The following is a 23,911-nucleotide window of genomic DNA, read 5'->3' as shown; positions in this document are numbered from 1 at the left end:
ATCGAGGGTTAATTAACCCTCGATATTCGACTGCCGAATTGAAATCCTTCGACTTTGATATCAAAGTCGACAGATTTAGCGTTATTCCTACAATCCTACTAATCATTGATGGTCATTGCACAGGTGCTAATTTGCCCATTGTTAGTACATGAGGCTCTGTGTTTATTTTGTGAAGTTAGACAAGAGTTGAATCATCACAAAACTTTTAATTTGAACATCCACATTGGATCCCATACTGAGATGAAACTATGCAATTCCCTTTAGGGCAATGAAACACAATGCTACTTGTTGGCCAAAATTTGTTGTGGCTTCAAATAAAGAAGAAAATACCCTGCTATAAACAATACTGGGAATTGTCATTGATAAAACACTCAAGCGCTTAAAGGGGAAGGAAACCTAGTCGGCGCAAACCCCCCACCCCCCCTCCCGTTTGTTGCCCACCCTCCCTCCTCCCCCCTGGCGTACCCGTCCCGCTGGGCAAATGCCCCTAACTTGTTACTTACCCTTCTGCGCAGGTCCAGTCCAGAGAGTTCACAAACGACATCTTCTTCCACGCGATCTTCTTCCTGCTTTGAACAGCGCATGCGCAGTAGTATCATTTCGCCGGTACGATCCACTGCGCATGCGCGTGACTTTTGGCGCATGCGCAGTAGATCCGTACCGGCAAAATGATCCTACTGCGCATGCGCCAAAACGCCGTTCACAGCAGGAAGAAGATCGCGTGGAAGAAGATGTCGTCTGTGAACTCCCTGGACTGGACCTGCGCAGAAGGGTAAGTAACAAGTTAGGGGCATTTGCCCAGCGGGGAGGAGGGAGGGGGGCAACACAAGGGAGGGGGGATGGGGGGTTTGCGCCGACTAGGTTTCCTTCCCCTTTAATAGCCTCCATATTCATTTTTCAGCGAATAAGGGATTCAAGTGTTTTCGCAGAGACTATTGTCTATAGCAGGGTATTTTCCGCAAAAAAAATGTGGTGAAATCTAAAACAAGGAGAGAAATGCTTTATCACACAACTAATGTGACCCATTTGAATAATTGTGTATTTATTGGCATTCATCTTGCCAGAAACCCAAGAAATAATTACATCACATGGTTTGGATTCTGTTAATTCACATGAATGATACAGATGGGACCTGATATCCAGAATGCTTGGGACCTGGGGTTTTCCGGATAATGGATCTTTCAGTAATTTGGATCTACTAGAAAATCATGTAAACGTTAAATAAACCCAATAGGCTAGTCTTATTTCCAATAAGGATTAATTGTATCTTAGTTTGGATTAAGTACAAGCTACTGTTTTGTTATTACAGATAAAAATGAAATCATATTTAAAAATTTAGATTATTTGGATAAAATGGAGTCTCTGGGACACGGCCTTTCCTTACTCTGGATAATGGGTTTCCTGATAATAGATCCCATACTTGTACTAGTAACTGAACTTTGATAATATGCTTGCTTTATTACAGGTGGGCTTCTTTCCAAGTGAATGTGTGGAATTAATAAATGATAAAGTACCCCAGTCTATGACAAACTCTGTGCCTAAACCAGGTAATCAATAGTATTTTTGTTTACTATACTTTCTAAAACCCGTTTGTCTTTGCAGTGCATGTAGTTTGGCACCAGATAATGCTTGTTATCATGAGAATGAATCAATCAATTAAAAAAAAAAAAAAAGCAAAGGACTGGATTTGGGGTTTATTTGATCCATGAATATGCACAATTTCTTATGTTTATGTCTTAGTGTCCTTTTAGTTTTCTTTAACATTGCTTTGTGTCTGCACCTTTCCATCTCACTTTCTCATATATCTCTTTAATGGCATTCTCTCTTCACATTTAACCCTTACAAGTCGTGCCTGTTAATTAATGTGTTAAATGAACTTTTATAAATAGAACATTTCTTTCCATAGCACTTTCCTGGCCACAAAGTTTTTTTTTTTTTTTTTTTTACCACCCTATAATTTTAGTGCTTATGTTTCACCCAACACCAATGGCATGCACACAATTTTGCAGTCTTATTAAAACTAAAATTACTCTGTTAACATGTAATAGCAATCCAGAGTCCAGAGCTATCTGATTCCTTTAAGCAGCTCCAACCATAATGCTTACAGAATAATACTATCTCCAAACTTGCTCAGTTGATCCAGATTCTTTTAAAACTAAATTCTCTCTATATTTCTTGAGCCTGTTGGGTCCAGGCCCAGACTGACAGTGTGGGTTCTGGCAAATGCCAGAGTGGCTTCTGTAATGCACAATAGAAAGTCCCTGTTAATTGGCCTGGTGGGGGTTGTTTGGGCCTCTGTGTATACCAGTCGAGACCTGGTTGGGTCCACAAAATCCAACCTCTCATCCATCCTCTGACCTCCTATTAGATCCCAGTCCAGACATGGTTGGGTCCACAAAATCCAACCTCTCATCCAACTTCTGGCCTCCTATTAGGCAGCCCTGTCCTCAGTAATTTTATTTGGGATTGTGTTAATTTTACTTTTTGAAATCCTTTTCAAACAATACTACGTTTGTATAGGTGTGATTAATTTGTTCTTTGTTAACTTACTTTGTATTCGCCTAATGAATTCATCATTCACAGAAAAAATGACTCAGCTTTCTGCTTACAGTTAATTTCCCTAATGAAATGGCTGAAGGCATGTGTTGTGGATATTTTTTCCTTTGACGGTTCAGTTGTAGTTAATTTTTCTGCAGAATATGTTATGGCAAGGACACACGTAGCATAGGCTCTGCTTCTCTTAGCCTGAATATTTTTTGCAGAATGAGAGAAGGGGGTACAGCGGATCCAATCTCCATTCCACCACACTGAAAAGTGCAGTTTCCGCTTGCATGCAGGCACACACGTCGGAGCAGAAGTTGGCCTATAAATTGCTGCTTTCGTGTATTTGGGCTGAGCTCCTCTATGCTCCGCTGCATGTCCCTGCACAGAAGTGGAACTTGTTCAAATCTATGGAGTCAAGGAGCAAATCTGCTTCTCTCACTTTGAAAAAAATACACCTTAAAGTCACAGTTGATGTTGAGGCTTCAGTGGATAAAAATGTAAAGTAATATAAGAATGTTTGTCTATCTTGCCTGATATATTTCTATTAATATATATATATATATATATATATATATATATATATATATACAGGGCCGCCATCAGGGGGGTACAGGGGGTACACCTGTACCGGGCCCGGGGCTAAAGGGGGGCCCGGCTGTGCTGAAGACCCGAAGTCGCGCCGAAAATTGGATGTGGAGGAGAAGTGCAAAGTTAGGGATTATCTGCAAGTTCCACTATCAGTAAACTCAATTTCAAGCTGTGACACAATGCACAACTGAAGTTTTCATCAGCAGTATGAAATTTGCAGACGATCCCTAACTCTGCAATCTCGCCCTGCCCCAGTGCTTTTCAGCCAATGACAGCGTCTCCCTTCCTTATGTCCCGCCCCTGTAAGCACACGGTTCCTCTTTGGGCTCTTTTCATTATGACACAGAGAGAGTTGAGTGGCAGCATCCTGGAGCTTGCAGAGAAACAGAACATGAGGGAGACAAAGCAGTTATGTGTATGTTGTGCTTAATATTTGCCTAACTATGACTCTTTGTAGTGTCATATATTTAACTACCACAGACCCTGTGTACAGAGTTTGCCTAGTGCTGGTATCAGTAGAAACCTGGATCCTGTTATATACAGTGTGTGCAATGCCCACTTATACAATGATTTTTTTTGTAGGGGGGCCCTGGCACTGATAGTTTTTTTTTAACTTATGGGGGGGCCCTGACCACCAATGTTTTTTTAGAAAAACATTTACGGGGCCCCTGGTGCCAATAGTTTTTTTTTTAACTTATGGGGGGGTCCTGACCACCAATGCTTTTTTATAAAACATTTATGGGGCCCCTGGTGCAAATAGTTTTTTTTTATACTTATCGGGGGGGGCTGACCACCAATGCTTTTTTAAAAAACATTTATGGGGCCCCTGGTGCCAGTAGTTTTTTTTTTAACTTATGGGGGGGCCCTGACCACTAATGTTTTTTTTAAAAAACTTTTATGTGGGACCCCTGTCGCCAATTTTTTTTGTTTTTTAAATTATAAGGGGGCCCTGACCACCAATGGCTTTTTTTTGTGAGTGGGGGGTTTACCATTTTAAGCAGTTGTGTCTTTGTGGACATTTTACTGTGGTGTGGGCGGGATCTGCGGTGGGCCGGGACCGGGGGGCCCAGAAAATTTTGCTGTACGGGGCCCCGTGATTTCTGATGGCAGCCCTGTATATATATATATATATATATATATATATATATATATATATATATATATATATATATATATATATATATATATATATATATATATATATATATATATATATATATATATATATATATATATATATATATATATATATATATATATATATAATATATATATATTAATTTTTTTTTTTTTTTTTTTTTTGGTGAAGATCACAGATAAGGCAGTAAGTTGATCAGGGTAGTCCATAGCTCTTCGCTCTCTGAGACCATAGACTCTTCTAACTGAAAGGAAACAATGAAAATATAAAATCAAAACAAAAATAAAGACAAACACCCATATGTAATAAAAGGCACTAAGTTTGCCTGTGTGCAGTAACCTATAACAACCAATAAGATCTTTTCCTGTAAACAGGTGAACAGCTTCCTTCTAATTCCTTTAGTTTACTGGGTCTGGACAAACTTGGCGTCTTTTGTTACATAACCCTCAAAATACCTTTGCTTTAAAGAAAGAATTTGAATGTGTACAGGGTTTAAAGAAATGGATAATATTAAAATTTTGTGCTACTGGTCCTCTAGAGCATGAATATACTACCACTGACTTTGTTATTCATTGAATACTTTACAGTTTTATTTACTGGTTTCCCTAGCTCTTGGTAGAAAATGTTATTTGGCTTTTTCTAATATTAGGCAGATTTTTGGAGCCAAAAACTCTTTCAAAGATTTTTTTTTTCTAAATTAAGGACTGTGAGCGTACCAGTAGTCCTTACAAGTATTTAGTTTGTAGGTTCTGTTGTAATTAGTATTATTTTTTGTAAAGCAATTAAGGGATCTAAAACAACAGATTTTGAGTAAGACTAAGCAATAATTACAGCTACACATTTTCTCCTAAAATAACTTGAAGCAGGTGTATGTGTGTTTACTAGCTGCAGACATGCACTTCCTGGATGATGGACTTTGCTTTGAATGGACTAAGCATTGTTTTTCTTTTGTATAGTCAGTAAGGTGTGAGCATTAAATTCTGTCAAACCATAATACCCTGTAGGCCACACCTGTCCTTTTGGCTTGTGGACCTAGTTCTCAAGACTTGTGTACTTAGCTAAATGTTGTTGCTTGAATAGTTAAGTTTCCATGTGCTCTTGTACAAATCCAGACATCATACAAGTCCCATGTAATTTTACAGAATACTTTCTACATCACCATAAGTTTGTGTATTATTAGACAGGCTTTTCAGCGTGGGACCTGGGGTTTTCCAGATAATGGATCTTTCTGTAATTTGGATTGTAAACATTTAATAAATCCAATAGACTGTTTTTACTTTAAGGATTAATTATATCTTAGTTTGGATCAAGTACAAGGTGCTGTATTACTATTATAGCGATAAAGGAAATCATTTTTAAAATGTTGGGAGTATTTGGATAAAATGGAGTCTATGGGAGATGGCCTTTCCTTAATTTAGATCTTTCTGGATAACAGATGTCATACCTGTAATAATAATTTTGTTTCTGCCCTTATTTTTAACTTAAAATGTATCTTGTTTGTAACTTCTGCAGCATTTTGATAAATACATTCCAACCTGTGGTAGTTGGCACAGCCTCTTTAGAATGCCTCCCTGGTCACCTCCTGGAATTCATAATTTCAAATACCACATGGATGATGTGCCTGCTGTTGAATTAATAGGGAGATACATGGGCAGAGCAGATCAGTATTGGTGTTTGCAGTGCCAAACAGTATGCATGCATTTCTGCAAGAGCCCTGAGCTAACCACTTGGTATAGACCTGCAACCTGCTATGTAAATAAATCGGCTACAATAGTTAAACACATAAGTGATGACGTTTTGTCAAAAACAATTGTAGTAGTATAGCTAGCATACCTCCCTCATTTGTACTGGAAAGTCCCGTTTTTCTCTGCACTGAACAGCCAGAAAAAGAAACAAAGTCTCTAACTTAATTGGCTTTTGGCAGAGAGCCCAGAACAGCCACAGCTGCTTATAAGATAGCTTTGTAATAATTTCTAGATAAGTAATTGTAACAATATAAGATAACAGGTCCCTTGGAAAAAGTTAGACACACAGCTTAAAGGGCAATTTACCTTCATCAGCAAAACTGTAATAACTGGAAAAAAACACAGAAATATTTTCAAACTTTCATAACCTGGCAAATTTTGTAAAATGAACTTGGTAATTAGGGGGTGTGACCACAAAAATGGGCGTGGTTAAAAAATTGTCTAACTACAAGCAGCAACTTTTTTTGTCTCTTTATTTCCAAAATGTTGGGATGTATAGCTATATGTATAGCATAATATAGGGGACCCCTGGCATCCTCCATTTGAAAACCTTAAAGGAAAGTAGCTAGAAATGTTGTACATTATGTTTGGGGCTTCTGTACCAGCCCAAGGCAACCACAGCCCTTTAGCAGGAAAGATCTATGTCCCCCAAGATGAGACGCCACAGTTGTTTCCCATCTTCTTTTCTGCTGATTTTCTGCACATGCTCTGTGCTGCTGTCACTGAGCTTAGGGACCCACTCAAAATTTACAGTAAACATAGAATATAAATGTCACAATATAAGGCTGTAATTAATACAGATAATTACTACATGGCAGCACAGAAACCAGTGCAACTAGAATCAGAATTTAATAATCAGCCTTGTAGCATCATCTTATATTACAGCCCAATCTAATTTTCTGCTTGTTAATTTCTGGCGACCCCTAAGCTTAGCTTCTCAACAGCTGCTCAGAGTCCACTGAGCATGTGAGTGTCGCAGACACTTTCCAAGATGGTGACCCACTGTGACAAGTTTGTAGTCATGGATCATTGCCGCTATTGAGAAGCTGAAACTTTAGGCTGGTGCAACAAGTTCAGAATATAAAATATGCCAGTTTTAGCCATATTAATTTTTAGGGTTTAGTTTTCCTTTAAGAGCTGATACTTTTTGTCATAAGGCTCATGTGAACATTTCACAGGAACCTGCCATTGTTGACTGCTTTATCAGCTCCATTTGACCTGGGCTTGTCCATTTATTTAGCAGTAATTCTATGCTGTCAACAATGGCAGGTTCCTGTGAAATGTTCACATGAGCCTTATGACTCCTTAGTCCTTTGTGGCAGTCAGTATGATACAAGGCGAGATGCTCTTTCTCTCGCTGTGTGTACTGTTTCATAAAGAAGTGCAGTGGGCAAATAAATGTTCCATGTGCACTCAAGTTAATGCTATTATAAAATACAACCTTTATTTAACAGATCATTTCATGCTTTTACAAAATAAATAAATTGTTGCTTTTATAAATAAATAATCTAGTGTAATATTATTACTATTATTCCGTTTATAGTCCTGTATCACATGATATCATTGTTCTTCAGCTCATGTAAACTAAGCTAAGTCTGTTGGGGGATGGGTTTCTCCCTTCATTATACGATAACCATACTGTATTTTAGTATCATGTTTGTTCTATCTCCCTTGCAGCTATAGGGATTCATTATAAAGTGCATTTTCTATCAAAAAGCCATTTACCATGTGCAGTTTTCCAGAACGCGATTTTGGAAAATTTGGATTGGTTGCCTAAGGTGATATTGAATCCATCCAGTAGAAATCCATTGTGGATTCCTCTGACCCATAATGCCTTGAAGGCATGCCATTGATAACCAATCTAGTAATTTTGTGTCTTTTATGTGTCAAAATGCCATTTGCAGCTTCTTCGTTTTTCATTTTCATCCCGTTTGTCTCGTAGTTCTGTGTTTTTATCGCACAAACAATTATACCACCTACTGGTTACTGTAGAGCTATTTACAGTCTGCTGGAAATGTTCATTAGATTTGTCTATTTTACCCCAAAGTGAATGTAGTCACAATGTTTAACAATGAATGATGAGGTAGTCTAGTTTCTGCTTGACAATCTAGTTTCAACCTTTCCTTTCCAAAATAATCTTAACTGTATCAGGATGAGCTCTTTTGGAAAGAGGATAACCAGACTATTGCATCCAATTTATCAGCTATAGGTTTATAATGCCATTTGCTAGGATACACTATAAGGATAGAATGTAAAAAAAATTGTAAATTAGTGGAATGAAAATAGTACTGCTTTGCTTGGTTGCTTTGTTTAATGCTTTTTTCTGTTTCCGTTGTGATCTGTTCCCCTCCAGTCTCCCCCGCGCATGGAATGAGGCCGGCCTCCTGGAGCTACTTCCCCCCCTGTACGGTTCCATGTCTTCTGTCCTCTCTTTTATTTCTTTTTTTGTAATGCATGTGCTGCAAATTCAAGGGTAAGGTACAGGGTTGTCTGCTCTCAGCCATATTTAATGGATATTGAAAAAAAGTGTGAGCACTCATTTTTTTTCCTCATGTGTATTAGATAAAGATATTGTCAGTGATAAAACATTCCAAATACATTGCTAAATATTCTATAGCTAATGTCCTTTGCTTACTATGTACCAACAAACTGTTAGTAAATAGAAAATGACAAAATAGCAATGGTGCAATTAATTGAACTACCTTAAGCTGGAACTGAGAGATGTTTAGCCAGTTCAGCAGTTTTCGGCTGTTCTGACAAAAATTGTGCAGCTCTGGAGGTCACAAATCTGCTTATTTAGTTGCACTGCTGAGTGGCCAGAGATCTATGGCAATTAGCCCAAAGACATGGATCACACTAAAGGAGTACCCCGGTGCTGTACATATTTTTGTTAACTTCTAGTATAATTTAACGATTGATATTCTGAGACAATACAATATAACATTTTTTTATTTGTGTTTTTTTTTTAGTTATTTAGCTTTTTATTTAGCAGTTCTCCAGTTTGCAATTTTGTCAGTCTGGTTGTTAGGGTCCAACTTACCCTAGCAACCATGCAGTGATTTGAATAAGAAACTGGAATATGAAAAGGCGCGCTCTACCAATGAGGCGAGTTGAGACACTTGCCTCAGACGGCAGAGCCCCCCCCCCCCCCCCCCACGGGTTGCCATGGGTGGCAAAAATGCTGCTCCTGGCAACTAAGAGCCAAATTTTCATTTTTCAACCAGGAAATTTGGCTCTTCTAGTGCAGAGAGCGCAATTGAGCACTCTGCTCTAGCGACTGCACCGGCCACAACCCCCTCCAGTGCGACGTGGACTGCCCCTACCCCTTCCGGCACTGAAAGGTGAGTACCGTGGGGAGCGGCAAAATGAAGGCCGCCTCAGGCAGCAAAATGGACAGGATTGCCCCCGAATATGGATATGAGAGTGCCTGCATGGATAGATGCAAAATAAAAAGTAGCAGTAATAATAAATGTGTATCCTTACAGGACAATTGTTTTTTAGTTGGGGTTACTGACCCCCATTTGAAGCTGGAAAGAGTTAGAAGAAAAAGGCAAATAATTCAATCATAAGCTATAAAAATAATGAAGACTAATTGAAATGTTGCTTAGAATTAGCCATTCTATAACATACAAAAGTTTAACTTAATGCGAACTACCTTTAGTACACCCCTGTAGTATACAGAGCATAGGTAAGATTATTGTCTGATATATTCTCCATATTCAAGTAGTAAGAGTAGTAGCATCTAATAGTCAAAAATATATGTGTTTCTGTTGGTATCAACAGGGCCAGGACAGACACAAAGAGCAAGGTGACTGTCAAGGCAAACCACAAACAATTTGCATGTATTTTTGTTTCTTTATATCTTATTATTCTGTCAGATTTTTAGATTATAGTGTATAAAAAAAAACTTCACCCCATGCACCTATTTATTTTTATGCTTACAGTTTACCACATTCCACCACAGTTTATTAGGGTAAAACAAGAGGCATTTTGTGCAAAATATTTTGTTACAAAAACAGAATGTGATAGGCACTCTAGCCATTGCAGAACTATAATTTTTTCAAGATCCCAGAGTAGGTAGGTGGTGATTAGAGTTGTAGTTCTGCAATAGCGGGGGTTCCAAATATTTATTTGTCGCTAATAGGACATTACAACTGTAAACTTGTTCATGTTTTTTTTTTTCATGGATCTTGTTTAATTGAAAAAGCTGCTTACATAAGTTTGCCCTTAGAGTACCTTTTATTCATGTAATGTAGGTGACAATTCCTGAGCAGCTCTGTATAGCAAATTTCTGTTTCCGTTATTGGCAGTCTAGGTCTAGCACAAGTTCCTGTACAATTACAGGTTTTGTGTTCAGTCAACTGGAAGCAGGTATAAAGCTAGGAAACCAATGATTCAGGATGGATTGCCTATATGCAGCAATGTTTCATGATACCCCCTTACCTTATTGTAGAAGCTAATGTCTATCGTAATCTCATTTATTTTCATTCTCCCCCTCAAAAATAATTACAGATTTGGAGATGGATAGTGTAAGGCCCGGAACATCGTGCTATTCTGAGGTATTAAATCACTCCCAGCTAAGCTCAGGTACCTCTTCCATGTGCAAATTTATGTGTGTGTGAGCAGGCCCTGTCTTTCTGAGTCCATGGGAAGTCTGACAATTTGATACAGGATAGGTTAGTATTGGCTGGTGCTGTATGCTGGGAAACACTAATTCATCAGTTTACTATGAAGGTGATGTGATCAGGCATACAGTGTGGCTTTTTTGTGTGTCACTATAGTATCACAACTTCTTTTTTTTTTTTTTTTTTTATAGTGCAAAATACCACAAAAAATGCACAGAATTTAAACACGCACATGAAATAAAGACCAAATACAGAATTAATTGTTCTTATTTTCTTCTTTGAAGAACAACAGTCTATAGCAATTTCCCCAGTGGACTCAAGACAGGGTCTGCAGGCTTAACATTATTTGTAGTGTAGACTTTCTACTAACAAGCACCCCAGGGGATGGGCAGGAATGCAGCAACTTGTTGTCACATGCAGTGGCTCTCCAAATCCCTATGGTCTTAGTATACATTTTTATTGTTGAGCTTGGTTAGAGCTTGCATGTCTGCACAGCCAAGCTTTTTTTGAGTGTATTCATACATTTTCTGTGAAATACTACTTTCTCGATTTCACCTTCTTATATTTAGGAACTTGGATCCATGGACTATGCTTCAGCAATATGTTATAACCATTGTTTGGGGCATTTGTTTTGTTATTGGAGGTGGTGGTTGTTCCGTTCTAATGATTTTTCTTTCAGAATATCAATTACCTTAAAAGTTAATCATAAAACCTATATCTAATGTAGCAGACCTTGTTTTACTACCAAATTATTATATGGAAAGTGTGTAGTCTGAACAAAAGGATTGCAATATTTTGTTTATTCCTCTAGAAAGAAATAAACTATATTTTATAAACTCCTATTTAATGAACTTGAAAACACTGATGCCATGTTGTTGTTAGTGCTGAAATTAATTTCCTTTCATTTGTTCTCTGCTGTGTCACAAAAAGAGAGAGTGTGTCACTGCTTAATACATGGCTTTTAATTCGCATTATTAGTTTCGAATCTCCACTCTTTAAAGGGATACTGTCATGGGAAAAAATGTTTTTTTTCAAAACACATCAGTTAATAGTGCTGCTAAAGGAGAATTCTGCACTGAAACCTCAAAAGAGCACACAGACTTTTTTTATATTTAATTTTGAAATCTGACATGGGGCTAGACATATTGTCAGTTTCCCAGCTGCCCCCAGTCATGTGACTTGTCCTCTGATAAACTTCAGTTACTCTTTAGGGCAGAGACACACGTGGAAATTCGGGAAGATTAGTCGCCCAGTGACAAATTGGCTCTTCTTTGGACTAATTTCCACGACCTGCCTTCCCGCCGGCTAGAATCTAAACCGCCGGCAGGATGACAGGATGTCAGGGCATTTTGTTTTCCGAAGTCATAAAAACAAACGGCTTACATAAGTGGATTTTATTAACTTGGAGGAGGGACTTTCTGGTCTGATTGGGGGCAGGAAACCTACCCAGTGTTTATGTTAACATATTGTGGCTAGGAAAAAACATTTTTTCCAATGACAGTATTCCTTTAATTATAAAGTGCAAAATTTGTCCATTAACTATAACTATTACATTTTCTTTCCTTAGCAGTGGATATACTGTGGTGGTTTGGCTCCTCACAAGGATGACCATAGTTTATGGTCGCCCGTTATTTGACCTAAAGACAGGCCATTGATTCCCTAGGGAGGTGTAGCCCTGTTCCACTTCAGCCACTGACATCTTTCATGACGAAGGAGTTCACTGACCAGTCAGATTATTGATTTTTGAAAAATCGTCACTTTTGGAATTTCGTCAGCTTGATCACTAAGAATGAGGTTGCCCCACATATCAACTAGGATTTTATTGTGATAATGAGCATATTTGACATTGGATCTCTTTATGCTTGGCCATAGAAACTGACACATGCGTAGAGTACTTTTTTGAATGCTGATCATTATCTGAGATGGTGCGCTTACTGCAACCAGTCTGAATACAGCCACATATAATTTATTAGTGTGTAATTGAGCTGTAAGCCTGTGATCATGTGGGTGGTGGTTATTATTATATTTTCTAAATATAGCTCTTCTAACTCTAGTCTGCTTTGGACAAATTATTCACGTTGAGTCCCTACCACATAGAGTTTATAATCTCAGAACTGAGCAAATAGCCCAAGGCCAAAATGAGTAGTAATGTACATCCTTTTCCAGTGCATATTTTATTTTCTGGGCTGTAGTGCTTATAGAAGTGCTAATCAGTTATTCACATAGGGAGGCACATGGCCATGAGACCAAAGGTACATGAGGCATTTGACCACCACCACTGTGCTTACACAGAAAACCATTCTAAAATAAACTCTCTGGTTTTTATTAGCAGAATGGCTTATGTATGCACAAGGCAAACCAAATCGAGTGTGCTCAAACCCAATTCTCCACATAAGCACATTCAAAGCTATAGCTATGCATAGTATAAGCTCAATTTGCTTCAATGTTCACCCAATCGTTGTGTTGGTTTCGGGTACAAATGCCCTGAACCTCTCGCTTTCAATATTAGCGGGTCACTCACCGCTCCAGATCTATGGTCCGGCTGCAGTGCCTGAACCCACAGTGAAGGGAGACTTCAGACCAATATACTGCAAAGATGACGCACACTTCAGGCAGCAGTCAATTTAAAGCAACGTTATTTTCCTGAACAACTTTCCTATGGGAAAATAAAGGTGTTTTTAAAGGACCAGTAACATCAGTAACATCAAAAAATTCAAATGTTTTAAAGTAATAAAAAAATAATGCAGTGTTGCCCTGTACTAGTAAAACTGCTGTGTTTGCTTCAGAAACACTACCATTGTTTATATAAATAAGCTGCTGTGTAGCCATGGGGGCAGCTATTCAAAGGAGAAAAGGCTCAAGTTACACAGTAGATAGCAGATAAGCTCTGTAGAACATAATGTTATCTTTTATCTACTAATTATCCTGTGCGATATAGCCTTTTTTCAATTTCCGCCATTGCTACTCAGCAGCTAGTTTATGTGAACTATAGTAGTGTTTCTGAAGCAAACAGATCAGTTTTACCAGTGCAGGGCAACACTACATTATATTCTCATTACTTTAAAACACTTTCATTTTTTGGTGTTACTGTTACTTTAAATTCACCACTGACTGATGGTGTCTGTGGAATGGCTTATGTGCCATACATGTTGTGTGTACAAAGTAGTAAATGACAGAGATCCTTCATAGGCTGGTATATTTTATGGCTTGGGTGGCAGAGAATTATAAAAAATAAATGTTTAAAAATTAGTTTTTTGGCTGATTTGGTTGTAGTTCTGTATTTATCTGTAGAAACAAGTTAAATCAAGTAGACTTGCTGTGTTTTTATTGAAGACGTTTCACCAGTCATCTGACTAGCTTTCTCAATTAAGAATCTCAATTCTGATATGTGACCACATTTGTTTCCAAGCTGGATGGCAGTAGCAACCAAACATCCTGCGTGCCATTACTATCACAGTCAGTTCTGCTCTCTCTGCTTAAAGCTTGTTGCTATAAGTACAGTAGCTTTAAACTCTGATCCAAGTTAATACTTTGCAAGCAATTTACAAAAGTAATTGTGGTGCATATTATTGTAATTGCTGCATCAGTGCCAGTTATTTTGCATAGTCACACGAAAATGCTGCATTTTCAAGCAACAAAGTTAAACACACTGGTAGGGATGCAGCAATAACAATTCTATTCAATGGAAAGTTTGTATTGTTGCCCACCTGGCAGGTGATTTTGCATAGGCAACAAAATGCTGTGTGCCATTACAGGAAAGGCGTTGTGCACTTGGGGGTGCCAAATGTTAGGCACCCCCCAAGTGATTGTATTGACTTACCTGAAACCCCAGGCCTGTGCTCCTATCAGCAGAAAACTGCACCGGCCCGAATTTATACCAGTGAGCACCATGGAGCGATCCTCTTCAGTCTTCCTCTTTCCTTAGCGTGGCTGAGCATGCGAAGTAGAATGAAAAGCTGAATTTTAACTAAAAACTTGGCTATTTCGCTCAACTGCGCATTTGTTTGCCCTGGGAAATTTGAAGAAAGAAGACGCCAGAAGAGGATCGATCCGAGGTGCTCACTGGTATAACCCCGGGCCCGTTTTTCTGCTGATAGGAGCACCAGCCCGGGGTTTCAGGTAAGTCAATACAATCACTTGGGGTGCCTAACATTTGGCACTCGTGTACCAGTGCAGAGTAAGTGCTGCAGAGCTCATGGGGCCATCTACAAGCTCTTCAGTATTCTTCTGACCCTCTTTCTTCTCTTCTGCAATTTTTGGCACTTTTGGCGCATACACAGTTGCTACGAACCGGAAGACTGCTCCAACTGCGCATGCGCCAATACAGCGTTCACTTACGGAAGAATACCGAAGAGCTAGAAGATAGAACCCATGAGCTCTGCTGTGTTTACTCTGCACCTATACGATTACGGTGGTAGAGGCACTTTCATGAGTAATCAACTATTCGGGGGGGGGGGGGAAGCAGGGAGAAGGGAATATCTATGGTAGTAGGTAGGGTCTTTTCTTATTGGGGGAGGTTAAGTTCTCCTTTAAGAGTCATTATTTGAATGCCTTTTGGCAAAACTCACAAATACACTGGTCAGTTGAACTCAAATCTGTAAAGTGACACTAGCATCAGTTGGCTTCTGTTTAAGCTGAATTGAATATTACTTGTGAGGCCTTGTAAAGCACTGTGTCTCTTGAATTAGCGATGCTCTCTTGCAGCGCTGGCATCCTAAGATGCTTCCTGCACTGTCTGCAAAGAGTTTGGATTCTCCCTTTGCTTTTGTGGGTTTCCTCTCACATACAGGAAGGTTAATTGTGTCTGGGTAAAAGCTCACCATAAATAATTTTTGTTGCAGTATATGTGTATTTTAAAGTACAGTATTTGCATGCAGCTTTAATGTTCATTAGAGGCAGGATATTTACTATGCAATATCATGGAGGTTCGATGATTGTAGCAGCTATGCAAAAAGGTTTAACTTGATTTAAGTTCACTTACAATGTTAATATGTAGCAGAAGAGATTATTATATAGCAGAGGGATCTGTAACATATGCAGTAGAGGGTTAGGTATGTAGCAGTGAGAGATATTCGGTATCCAACGGTATGAGGTGTGAATCAGAGGGTGCATATATGCCATATGCAGCAGAGGGTTGTGTATGATGCATGCACGGATGGTAAAAGTATGCAGCAGAGAAAGTGAGTATTTGTAAGGGGCATTATTGGGGAGGGGGATATGAAATACATGACTGACATGAGGGTACAGGGGATGAGGTATGCACCTTAAAGTTAGCAGTGGGGGCATTCCGGTAATTATACTTTACCCTGAGCTCCACAGGGCTCTGATCAGTTGCTGTTATAATAAGCGGTTTTCTCCCTTTTAATTACATTATGAATTATTTCGATTTTTGCACTTGTTTATTGTTACTGGTTTTCAGAGTTTTGTACTGTTATCTTTCTCACGTGATAGTACAACCTTTATCACAATGGAATTCTTGCTAGAGTAATTTACCCTTTTATTATTATTATTATTATTATTATTATTATTATATAACTTCATTACTTATTGTCCGTCAAGCCAATCAAATCAGAGTTTGTATTTGTAGTCATTTGTTTTAACAAACTAAAAATTGTGACCTGGGATTTATTAAAAGTCCTTGAACTATCATGAACAGTGAATGATTTTAGAATGAATAGTGAGCTGGAGAACAGGCACAGGTAAAGAAGGGGGAGGGAAGGAGAGAAAGAAGTTAATGCACTGGAATATGACACTGGGCAGGACCTAGAGTTAGAGGCACAACTGGGCCTGGCTTGGAATACAAGATAACCATTCCCAGTATGTATTTGGGAGGGGCATTCACCTGAGCTGAAGGTGGAGACAGAGGATTCCGTGCAACGAACAAGTCAGAGCTCATTTTTCCACTCTGTTTAACAAGAAAATGGTGTGTAGGTGATCCAAGGAGAGTCTGCTGGGAATCTGGATAGAACAGTTCCGTAAGTGGGAATCCAGGAGAAAAATCTAGTCAGTGGGAGTAGCACAGAGGAAAAGCCCAGAGGATATGTAAGTGCTAAATTACTGTGAGACCGATAAATCTTTATGCAGCAGCATGAGAAACTACCTGGTAAAGGCTAATGGCAGGGCATTGATGGAGAAAGTAAATGCAGCATAACAAGGTAAAATTCTTTTCCATCAAGATTTTTGCTGAAATCATACAAAAGAATTGATTAGAGGTTGGGAAATTCAGGGTGGCACACAGGCTTGGTACAGAGCATGTGGCACAGCTACAGAGACATTTAGAAAGTGAAAGGGTTTTCATTTCAGTTCAAATTTAATATTACAGGGTGTAAAGGGGAAGTCACTACATAACTGCTTAAAAAGAATGCAGAGTCTATGGAAAACAAGGTGTGGGGGAAAAATCAAACAGCAAGTTACAGAAAACAGGAGTCATTGACTTGTCTTGAAAACCTGAAGTTTGATTAATCTGCTGGCCTTTGCTTGCATCATCAGGGCTAGGTAAGATGCCATGTCAGAGTTGTTTGGGAAAATCCCATACGTTATTTTTTTTAGCATTTGAAGTATTAATAATGTAATGCAATTGTCTTCTGTGGAACAAGAAAGGGTTTCTGTCTTGTTGTTCTTTAAGCAAATGTAGCACGCCTGCACTTCCATAGTTACTTTTCCTCTTTACTTGTGAGGTTTACTTGCATGATTTATATATTGGCATGGACTTGGAGTCTGATGTATAATAAAATCTGCATAAAAAATTCCAAACATGTAGAAGCAAGCTTGGATTATGTCAGGCTCGGGTAATATATAGCCAAGACGGTCATTTTGAGACGGACTGCTTGTTCATCTATCCCTTTCTTATTTTCATATAAGCTTTTGTTGTGCTAGTAACAGCAGTAGTTTGTTCCATTCAATGTAATTGTAGACAGTGCCTGTTCCATTGTGGCGTTTTTGTGGTGAATAGCGTGAGATTAGTGCTGGCACTGATTATACATACAATCTGTTTCTTGGAGTGCTGAGATTGAGATTTTTTTATGAGTTTGGCGTGTGACAGGAGACACCTGGCTTCTGAATGATATTATTGTTTGCTCTTTTTTTAATACATTTGGATTGTAAGAAAGGAAGTTGCTTAGTTAGCAGACAGTGGCAGTAGTCCAGGAGCAAAGTGAAGGTATGCACCAGCCGCAAGCATGCCAGCTACCATTTCAGCATTAAAGGAAGGGCAGCAGCTGGCCAAGACTGTATATGTTAGGTAGGATATTAAATGGCAAAAAGGCTTCCAGCATATGTTGCTTTTACCTTGTAGTGCACTACTGTATCCATGCTAGAAATCTTAGCCAAGCCTGATGTTATTACTTTAAGCATCATTTTGCATACTGCTTTTTACCCTAAAACAGCATTAAAGAGGCATTAACAGATTTGTATTTTATAAAATCAATTGCTTGTCGCAGTGTGTAATTTGCCTCTTCACAGCACAATGTTATTTAAATGTGGGTAAACCTAGAAATTTATTTTAAGATTAAATTCCTTGAAAGTAGAAGCCCAGCATGCCCGAACCTACAAGGACCAAGAGAAGTATACTACTTAATGTGATGTTTTATTTAAAAAAAGAAAAAAAAAGTCAAAGCAGAGCAATGTATCCTAATATGTGAGCCACCCTTCTTATTGGCAGATTTATATCCTATGTTACAGTACCTCAATTTCAATGCTGATTAAAAAGCACCACCTATCTACTGTCTCTGGAAGTTTGGGTGTGAACGATCTCATTTAGGATGAGTCAGATTTTATAAATCATTATGTGTGTGTGTGTGTGTGTGTATATATATATATATATATATATATATATATATATATATATATATATATATACGTATATATATATATATATATATATATATATACGTATATATATATCTCAAATACAGAGGGAAGCTGAAACTTGCGTATTCTAAATACAGCAGTTAGAATCCCTATGTTAGTCACTTGAACAAATTGTACTTTGCTTCTCATACATAATAACCTATCACATATCCTGTAACGGCAACTCTGCATTTTGAATTGATTGGCCTGCTGCAGTTACAATAAAGAAAGCAAATGTCTGATTGGTTGCAAGTGTTGGACTGTAACCCTATATACAAATGGAGAATACCACTCTATTCACCCTTCATTTGAATGGCTGTAGCCGTGTGCAGTAGATGCTTCTGTTAAGTCTTACTCATTTATAAAATCATACTGAGTGCAAAGTGCAAAATTCAGGTGCAATTTGCTTGTTTTTTTTTTATCACAGTATAAAGTCAAAAACTGTTTATCCCCTGTTCAGCATGTTTCTTATCCGTGCTATTGAGTGAGAACATAAGGCCTGTGCTTTAAACGCAGTCCTGATGAAGCTGCAGCTTAAATGGAATTCCTATTACTCAAATATTAATTCTGTTAGCCTCCGGCATTTCCGTTTGGGCTGCAGCAACCTTTGTGGGTAATACACATAGGTGTTCACTGGGTTAAAAAAAACAACTGGGCATACCTGCCTGAGTGGGTGTCTTACTTATATTCCCACCCATATTATTAAGGTTCCTCCCTTTTTTAATTATCAGACTGGATCTCTGGGAATCCTGATAGCAGTGCTGGTGTGCCTTAGGAAGATTTTTACTAGATTGAATAGGGTTCCCTGGACTCGGCTTTTAAATATGTTTTTAAATATGTTTTTAATGTTATAATAGCAGTGTGAACATGAGGTTGGGGAGTTCCAACATGCTGCCTTTCTGTTTAATATCACAGTTTTGGGGGATAATATCTTTCTCCTTTTTTATTTATTTATTTAACTTTTAACAACCAAACAATATTTAAAATCATTATTCGAATTATAGAATTATATTTTGGCATGCGCAATGAATAAGCATTTGGCTAATATTCTCCTGTACTAAAAAGATATACAATAAATGTATAGTACAGTTGATGTGCAATAAAAATACAACAACTACAATAAACAAGTTGATGTACTTATATGAGGCAATTCAGAGAAGTCTCCATCACATAATGAGGTGGGTTCTCCATTCATTTAAACAAATGCTGTTTTATTGGCCGTGCCAGTTAGAGCCGGAGTCTGTAACAAGTGTGATTCCAAAGCCTTAATATGTGATTTGTTTTCTGTCTGTGCAGTGTCCCGGAAGCACGGCAAGCTCATCACATTTCTAAGAACCTTCATGAAGTCCAGACCCAGCAAACAGAAACTGAAGCAGAGAGGGATCCTGAGGGAGCGAGTATTTGGCTGTGACCTTGGGGAACATCTGCTTAACTCCGGGCAGGATGGTAAGAAGCATTTCAATGAAAATTTGGGAATCTGTTTGATCACATTTACAGTGTGGGCATATACTGTGTTAGCCTTTACTGTAAACTGTGGAACTCAGACTCAGGATTTTTTTTGTATTCTGTTGATGAATGTGGCATTTGTGTGCAATCAGAAAAGTCCCCTTCTCCCACTCACCAACTAGGTCATCTAACATAAGTCTTCCTATAGTAAAACTGGGTAGTACAGTAGTTGTTATAAACCAAATTTGTTCATCTGTTTGTTCCAGGTACTGTTGGGGTGCTGGTAGTTTTCTTTTTAGTGCGTTTCTGTACCGGTATAATATCATGTAGCATAAAGTCTCCTTGACCATTAAAGTGGCCATACACCAACAACTCTCCTCATTACTGGACGCACCAAGATGATTCGATTTTCAAACTGAACACGCTGCTGGATAGTCTGCCAAAACCAAACATTTCCTTAATGCCCAGTTATTTCAGCAATATGGTCACAATTGGAAAAAAATGCCTGATCAAATTAGGGCATGCTTGGCCAGCTTTAGTTCTAGTCATATACTTGTATTTTTACTATTGTCCTTTGCTATCTGAAATAACACCCAAAAGATTTTCAATAATGCAATAAGAGCAACATGTTCTCCCCTGTTGTTAACATACAATTCTTCGTTGCAGTAGGTTTGAAGAACTTTATTGTTATACAGTATGGACTGAAAGGGGTTAATATAAACCAGTTCACATTCCTGGTTTGAAGAACTTTATAGTTATACAGTATGGACTGAAAGAGGTTAATATAAACCAGTTCACAAACTGTATGTCATCTCTTTTATGAGGGATCTGTGAAATACAGAGATAAGTGGCTGTACAAAGTTCATTATTGTAGTGGATCAGTACATATTAATGTAAAATACTGCCCTACCATTAATATATGCAGAGTAATGAAAATGTATTGGTTATTTAAATGTTCTACAGCAACCTATTGCCCAGTGCATTCAATGCAGGGTGATTGACTGCTGTAATTACAGTCCATCCTTGTAGTGAGGTGTGTCTAGATGGGAACTAGCTTTGTGTGAAGTGCCATACACAAAAATCTGAAACCAGGTGTGAGAATTAAACTTGGGATGGCTGAACTAAATGTTTGCAAATATGCAGTTACATACAGTATGTTGTAGCATGCTCCAGCCAAAGTCGGTTTTTTTCAAAGAATATATACGTCAGATTTGCCTAAAAATCCTAAATAACTGGTTTTAGAAGTGACACACTGCTAAGATTCAGGCAGGTCTGTTCGACTTGTAGGCTCAGGCCAGTGGCCGATGGGGAGATTTGTCACCCACGATTATTTATGCGTGGCTACGTCCCAGAAATTTGTCTCATTGGAAATAACTGAAATCACCAGCAATAAAACCAACATATTGCAAAGTCGACTGACGTTGCTTTTGGAGTAAACTTTGCGCGACTTTACGAGACTCATGTTCGGTTGATTTTTCTCCAGCAGCCAAGCATAAATAATCACGGGCAACAAATCTCCCCATTGGCCACTGCCCTAAGGGTCCACAAGTTCCAGCTCTTCACATGGTCAGAAGTCCTCTTCCAAGTGACCATTAGCAGTAACCTAATGAACTGATCATGATTCCATTGACCGATAGGAATAGTCATCTGGATTTCTGTTCACTAATGCTGACTAGAGAAATGGCACAGCCCCATCACACTTGTATAACAGGATTTAATAGACAGTCTTAAATTGAAATCTGAAGCAATACTGGGGAAAAATAATGATGGCAGATACAGTACAGTTTAAATTATTATTTCTTGATACTGGCCTTTAAGAATAATTCAGTGTGCAAATCAGAGGTATAAGCCCAGTATTCCGGCATATAGGTGTGCTGTGACACTGACTGTATTTTCTCATATTGTTTGTATATTCTGTGAATTTTATCAGTTATGTGGATTTATATTTGCTTCTAAAGAGGCTTATATGAATTTGTACAGCACATAAAGCCTATAATTATATAAGCAGTTTTACTGCACAAATGTGATGGGGACCTTCAAGTGTAAGCTTCACTGGGACAGGCCTTGTGATGAAACTGGAAACTGTGTTGGCGCTATATAAATAAAGGATAAAAATAATACTAAGCCCCCATAGTTTGTGCATTGTGATGTGGTTCTATTGTGGCCCAAATTCAGCTGAAGGGTGCGTATACATTACAATAATGCTTCCTCGTAACCAAAGCTGCTGGCCTTGCCTCTCACAGACACATTCTGTGAAAATGAAAATCAATCTTACTAAAAATAAAACCGCAAATGACCTGTATTCCTTGTAATGGAGGTGCTCCACGGATTAGTCTAGGAATTGCTGGAAATAGCCTAGGCATGTCAGATATTTGCATTCTCTGGGGGAGGATGAGACTGTCAGCCCTGACCCGATGCACACAGACAGAGAGACGTACTGTCTCATTATCTTTTTCTTTTCCAATGATTTAATTTGTATTTTTACTTCTTGTTGCTTTTGCATTTGTAATAGGATTTCCCATAAAGATACAGCCCTCCTACAGTGCTCCTCCTAGCAAGAACTATGTATAATATCTTAAATAAACACATTATCTGTTCACATATATTTCTTCTACTTCTTGTAGTAGATAAAATCAATGTTGGCAGGAAACTCCAGAGTTTTTATATTGTATTGTTGTCGGTACTGTAATTATGATTAGGTGTCTTAAAATCTAGTTTAACTGTACTATGCTATGTACCATCTGTTCACATTAAATGTAAACACAGGCAAAAACATATACAAATGTGGAAATGTATATATTGACCTTTGCAACAGAATGGCCATTGGTTACTTTAAAGGGAAACAATGACGCCACAAAAAGGTGACTAATTTGCTGCCTTTCTGTAACCAGGATGTTGGAAAACCAGACTGTCCAGTTTGTAACTTTTCTGTGTTGTCCTTTAGCCTTTTAAACATCAGCTGGCCTTCCAGTGGGGGGAGGGTTTGGAATGCTTTAAACCCAATTTGCATGGTTCTGTTCCTCTCATTATTTATAGCTGTCTCTTTATTATGGACATATACACCACAAATATACCATTCTTGCAATATGTGCCTGTCGGTCAGGGATTTTAGGATAACTTTTATAGCCAAAAGTATTTTTTGCCAGTTTATCTTCCAGGAAATATTTGAAAAGTCGGCCAATTTTCTGCATTATTATGGGACATGTTATCCAGAATGCTCAGGACCTTGTGTTTTCTGGATAATGGATCTTTCTGTAATTTGGATCTTCATACCTTAAGTCTACTAGAAAATCATGTACATATTAAATAAACCCAATAGCTAGTTTTGCTACCAATAAGGATTCATCTTAGTTTGCCTCAAGTACAAGGCTGTTTTATTATTACAGAGAAAAAGGAAATTATTTTTAAAATGTGTATTATTTGGATAAAATGGAGTCTATGGGAGAAGGCCTTTCCGTAATTTGGAGCCTTCTGGATAACGAGTTTCTGGATAATGGATCCCATACCTGTACATCAATTTACAGATATACATACTGCAGAGTTTTACATTAATTATAAACCAAATAGCTTACTGTGACACTTAACTACTCCCCAAAACTGCTGGCAAAACAACAACCTTTGCTGTGATGAGCTTTGCTCTGACATCCATCTTGGCCAGCCCTTTATTTTATGTGCAATCCAATTCAACCAATTCCCTGACCAAACCTTCTTGACACTAAGGGGGGGATTTATTAAACCTTTCCGGTCGGGCTTTTTGGGGCAAAATGTACATTTTTGGAGGAAAAAAAAACTAAAAATATTCAATATTTATTACCCCCCAGTACTGCAAAAAGCCCAAATACGAAAATCCTACATCTTGGACCTGTCGAGGTCCTATATAAGTCAATGGGAGAGGCACCTTTCCTAAATTGAAGTTATTGTGGGTATAGCCCAAAATCGGATTTTTGGGGGGGGGGGGGGGGTTCTGATTGAATCAA

The 23,911-nt window shown here is 38.3% G+C and overlaps 1 protein-coding gene across 9 annotated transcripts in view; it reads left to right on the top strand.

Moving 5' to 3' along the window:
* arhgap32.L (Rho GTPase activating protein 32 L homeolog) overlaps positions 1 to 23,911 on the top strand; it is a 207,277-nt gene that overhangs the window by 157,831 nt on the left and 25,535 nt on the right. For 3 of the 9 annotated variants that reach the window (XM_041568469.1, XM_018224472.2, XM_041568470.1), the window contains 4 exons: positions 1,466 to 1,547; positions 8,369 to 8,419; positions 10,528 to 10,602; positions 19,785 to 19,934. In XM_041568469.1, coding sequence (XP_041424403.1) covers positions 1,466 to 1,547; positions 8,369 to 8,419; positions 10,528 to 10,602; positions 19,785 to 19,934 — 358 coding nt within the window. 9 annotated transcript variants of the gene reach the window in all.

The sequence above is a fragment of the Xenopus laevis genome, chromosome 7L (assembly GCF_017654675.1).
Source record: "Xenopus laevis strain J_2021 chromosome 7L, Xenopus_laevis_v10.1, whole genome shotgun sequence".
NCBI lineage: Eukaryota > Metazoa > Chordata > Amphibia > Anura > Pipidae > Xenopus > Xenopus laevis.
This window is presented reverse-complemented; position numbering and strand designations above follow the sequence as displayed.